The 4857-nt window shown below is 54.9% G+C and overlaps 1 protein-coding gene across 1 annotated transcript; it reads right to left on the reverse strand.

Moving 5' to 3' along the window:
• Window positions 1–297: 297 nt before the first annotated feature.
• On the reverse strand, window positions 298–2904 carry LOC127767559 (subtilisin-like protease). The gene has a single exon (XM_052292933.1). The coding sequence runs from the start codon at window positions 2778–2780 to the stop codon at window positions 528–530; it is 2253 nt and encodes a 750-aa protein (XP_052148893.1). The 5' UTR covers window positions 2781–2904; the 3' UTR covers window positions 298–527.
• Between the last annotated feature and the right edge of the window lie 1953 nt (window positions 2905–4857).

The raw sequence follows: 4857 nt of genomic DNA on the forward strand, positions 1-4857 counted from the left end.
GACAAATCCTGAATTTGTGTCCAATTTTGACTGTCCGTCTTATATAATTTTTTTTTTATAATTCGTATTTTCATTGTTGTTAGATGATAAAACATGATTAATATTTTTGTATGTGACTTGTCTTTTTAATTTTTTTCATAATTTTTTCAAATAAAACGGACAGTCAAACGTTGGGCACGGAAACCAGGGTTTGTCTATTTTTTTTTGGACGGAGGGAGTAGGAGTACTAGTCCAATTGATTTTATGATCTGTACCAGTACTAGATTCAATTAAACGGAATGATTGAAATGCCGGATCGATCGAGTCATCTTACAGACTAAAAATCCATTATTTTTCCAGTATTTACACAATTCCGTTGCAGCTGAGCTTGCTGCCGTTACAACGATCGGTAGCCCTATACAACAAATCGATCCGTAATACGCCTACGTCGCCATACGTTACGTACACCGGACACGTACTCTGAGTGCATTCTACTCTCGTCGAACACAAGCAGAGAAGCTGCTGATTTTGCTGCTCAATTCGATCCACTACACGACGGCCTTCGCTGGCGGTATCACGATCGGGCTCCTCACGACGTGCTCGTCGGAGACCCACTTGAGGTTCCCCTCGACGCCGGCGACGGCCGGCTGCCCTGCCCACCGCACGGTCACCGTGAAGCTCTGCTTCTCGTACGCCCTGGAGAAGCGCAGCAATGGCGGGTGCACGGTGACCGCGACGTTCTTGGGCATGTCCACCACGGCGGTGTACACGGAGTTGGCCTTCCCGACGTTGGTCACGATGCGGTGGACGGTGATCGGCTGGGACAGCAGCTTCACCACCAGCGACGGGTAGTTGAGCTCCGCCTCGGTGATGGCCTTGAGCTTGGCGCAGGAGACGCGGCGGTGGGTTATCTCCTTCACGCCGTCGTCGCCGATGCCGAGGCCGCAGAGGTAGGCGATGTAGTCGTTGGTGTGGAGGTCGTAGACGAGGCCCGGGTCGACGGCGCGGGACGGGTTGACGTAGCCGGCGCCCATGGTGTAGAAGCTCGCGCTGCGGTACTGCTCGTCCTTGATCGGCACGCCGGCGTGGTCGGCGACGTCGGACGACGTCATGATCGCCGACTTGATCGCCGACGGGGACCATGTCGGGTGAAGGCTCTTGATGATGGCGGCGATGCCGCTCAGGTGCGGGGTGGACATCGACGTGCCGGACTCCATGAAGAAGGAGAGGCTGACGCCGTCGGCGAACTCGGTGTGCATCTCGCCAGGGGCCCACGCGGCGAGGATGTTCATGCCGGGCCCGGTGATGTCAGGCTTCAGAACGCCCGGGCTGGCCTTGTTCGGCCCCCGGGACGAGAAGAACGCGACGGACGGCGCCGGCGACGACCCCATCACCGTCCCCTTGAATGTGACGCTCGCCGTCGGCTTGGGAGTGGACTTGATGTAGGACAGGATCTTTGACCCGGCGGCGTAGCTCACATGCGACGCCGGCAGCACGTGCGCGTCGGCGAATGTGGTGTACCCTTCGACCGGCTTGTTCATCAGGATCATGCCGGCGCCGCCGTACGCGGACACGGTCTGTCCCTGCTCGACGTGCTCGACAATGCTGCGGCTCTCGCAGAGCACCACCTTGCCGCTCACCTCCTCTTCGACCAGCGTGCTGCAGTCTCGTGAGTCGGAGTCGCCGTTCAGGCCCGGGAACACCAGCGGGAGCTGGCGCCCGGCGGTGTTGTTCCGCGGCTGGTACAGGGACTCGCCGTCGAACACCTGGCCGTTGCCGAGCGTCACCGTGGTGCGTATCGCCCGGTCCATGGTGCCGGCCGCGACCGTGAGCATCCATGGCGCGCCGTTGCCCACGGTGGCGGCGACTGGGCCATCATTGCCAGCGGCGGAGCTGACAAAGATGCCATGCTCCATGGCCTTGAACGTGGCGATGGCGACGAGGTCGTAGTTGAACGGCGCACCGGGGGACGCGCCGATGGAGAACGAGAGCACGTCGACGCCGTCCTTGACGGCGGCGTCCAGCCCGGCGATGATGTCCATGATGGAGCACCGGCTCCTGGTGCACACCTTGTATATGGCCAGGTGCGCGTGCGGCGCCATCCCGGACGCCGTGCCATGGGCGTTGCCGCGGACGTCGGCATTCTCGACGAAGTTGCCCGCGGCCGTGCTCGCCGTATGCGTGCCGTGCCCCGCGTCGTCCACCGGCGGCGCCGTCGCATTGACCGCGGCGCTGCCGAAGGCGCGCGCGCCGATGATCTTGTTGTTGCATCCGCCGCCGGAGATGGCCTTGAACTCGCAGGTGCCCTTCCACTTCTTGGGCGGCGGCGGCATCCCGGCGTCGCCGAACGACGGGTGGCTGGGCAAAATACCGGTGTCCAGGAGCCCAATCACCACGCCCCGGCCGAACCCGGAGCGGCTCCAGAACCCATCATTGCCGAGGTGAAGCCCAAGGAACCCCGGCGAATGGGTGGTCGCCAACGGCAAGAACTCCTCGGGGTACAGTCTGATGCACCCCTCCTTCTTCCTCATCGCCTCAGCCTCGTCGTCGGTGAGCTGCGCGGCGAACCCGGACAGCACGTGGCTGTACGAGTAAATGATCCTCGGGCCATCATCCCCCGCCGCCTCCGGCAAGAACGAGCGGTGCCACAGCTCGACCGAGTCGGCGACGCCGCCGTCCTCCCTCGGGTCGAGATGAACCACGTAGTTCTTCCTCTCCCGCGCGCAGGAGACAACGGCCAGCATCGCTGAGGAAACAACCATGGACACTACTACGGCGAGGAGGATTCGTTGAGTCCTCATGATGTACACTGGTTGGATGCTGGCTCAGTGGCTCTCACTTGCGACTTGTGAGTAAAAACTGGAGCTGATATGATTTGAACAATGGTGGTGGGGAGGGGGGGAGTGGCGTGGCAACAAGGAGGGGGAGTGCGGGGGTTTATGTAGGGGAGGGAGGGACAGGGGCAGTGGGTGGGAGGCGTGAGTGATGGGCGGCACTGGCGGTGAGCTGGAGAGCAGAAGCAGGACGAACGAAAGGAGGAGAGGAGAGAGAGGCAATGGCAATGCAGGGGGGGTCACCCAGTTGAATTTGAATTTGCTGCAAACTGCTCCCGGTGAGCAGGGTGACCGTTGGATCAGAAAACGATGGGTTCATGGCCTTTCCTCTAGAAGAAGCCCGGGCTTGGAGCTGGAGGTGGAGTTACTTTCCGGTGAAGTCCATGGATGTCGTATGGACTCCCCACGATTTCCTTCCGAGAAATCATATCTGAAGCGACACTTACCCGTAACTGCACCAGTTAAGGTAGGGGTAACTTCTGCTTCGAAGATATGGAATGGCGTGGTCGGCGTATAGCTCGGTTGAATAGTGTCATTGCACATTTGCACTCCAAGATACTCTTATTTTACGGGCTAGTATGAGCTTACTAGCTTAGCATTGCCACAAGTTTTAAATGTGCAGCAAGCAACGGTTCTTTTTGCTGCTAATAAATCATTCCTCACTGATGGGATCAATTTTACTCAAAAGTAGGTTGTGTTTAGATCCAAAGCTTCATTTCTTTTCCATCACATCAACCTATCATACACACACAACTTTTCAGTCACATCATCTTCATTTTTAACCAAAATCCAAACTTCACGCTGAACTAAACGAAGCCGTAGTTAAAGACACGGGAAGAAAAGTGTGACCTCCGCGGCTATGGCAGTGACTTGTGAAGCAGACGTCAGTGGAGCGAGCTGTATGCGCGCCACTGAGCCACAGAGCCAATGCTGGGCGGTAGCTAGCTCCAGTGGAAGTGCAGGGGCGGCAATGCCGATGATTCGAATCCGCGTCGCTCCCGTGGATCGCTGGCCGTTTGTTGGCCACTGCGGCAAAACGCTAGCTGGACGCCGTGGACGGGAGCGACTCGGCGGCGTCTTTTTAGAACGTTCAGTACCAGTCCATTGCCTCCCCTCTTTTGCCTGCCAGTGGGGCCCACAGGGACCAAGGGACATTGGGCCCACCTGTCAACGACAGGGCTAATGATGGTCTAGTTCATGGGCCCAGAGGCCCGATGAGGGGAAGAAGAAGCAGTGGATGAGACCATGAGAGGAGGGTCAATCATTCTTTGACTCCAGCGGGGTGTCGCTTTTGTCGACAGATGTCCGAGCCACGAAGCCGTTTTCCGAGCCGCTGCTTGTCGCTTTGCGTGGGGAGAATGACAGTGCGCGAATAAACAAATATACAATTCGATCGTGCTGATATGCTAGAGGATTATTTATTGGTCGCCGAGTTCAGATTTTAATACCTCCATCCCATAATAAGTGCATTAGTAGATATCGTGTCCAACGTTTGACCGTCCGTCTTATTTAAAAAATTAAAAATATTTAATTACACATAAAGTATTATTCATATTTTATCATCTAATAGCAATAAAAATACTAATCATAAAAAAATTTCAAATAAGACGAATGTTAAACGTTGAACGTGAATAGTGCAAAACTGCACTTATTTTGGGACGGAGGGAGTACTTTCTTTCTTCGATTACAATTGTTTTTGGATTAGGACACCCGCAATGGTTATCTATAGACTCTCTACAAGAGATCTATGTCAGCATATTTTTCTACTTGGAAAAAATTAAATAGAGAGAGAGCAAAGCTATCTACTAATTTGGAGATAATCTATAGAGAAAAACGAGGTAATGGATTAGAGAGCTATAGATATCAATGTAGACATACTATTAAGATGGTTTACTACTAATCTAGTCTATTGCTAAGATGTACATATTTTATAAAGAGCACATTACTTTACCATTGCGGGTGCTCTTACAGCAGCCTGCCTTATCGAACAATGCTACCACAGCTCGACGTGGAAAAGAGAATTCCGATGTGTCCCTGTAACCGG

This window comes from Oryza glaberrima, chromosome 3 (assembly GCF_000147395.1).
Source record: "Oryza glaberrima chromosome 3, OglaRS2, whole genome shotgun sequence".
NCBI classification, from domain to species: domain Eukaryota; kingdom Viridiplantae; phylum Streptophyta; class Magnoliopsida; order Poales; family Poaceae; genus Oryza; species Oryza glaberrima.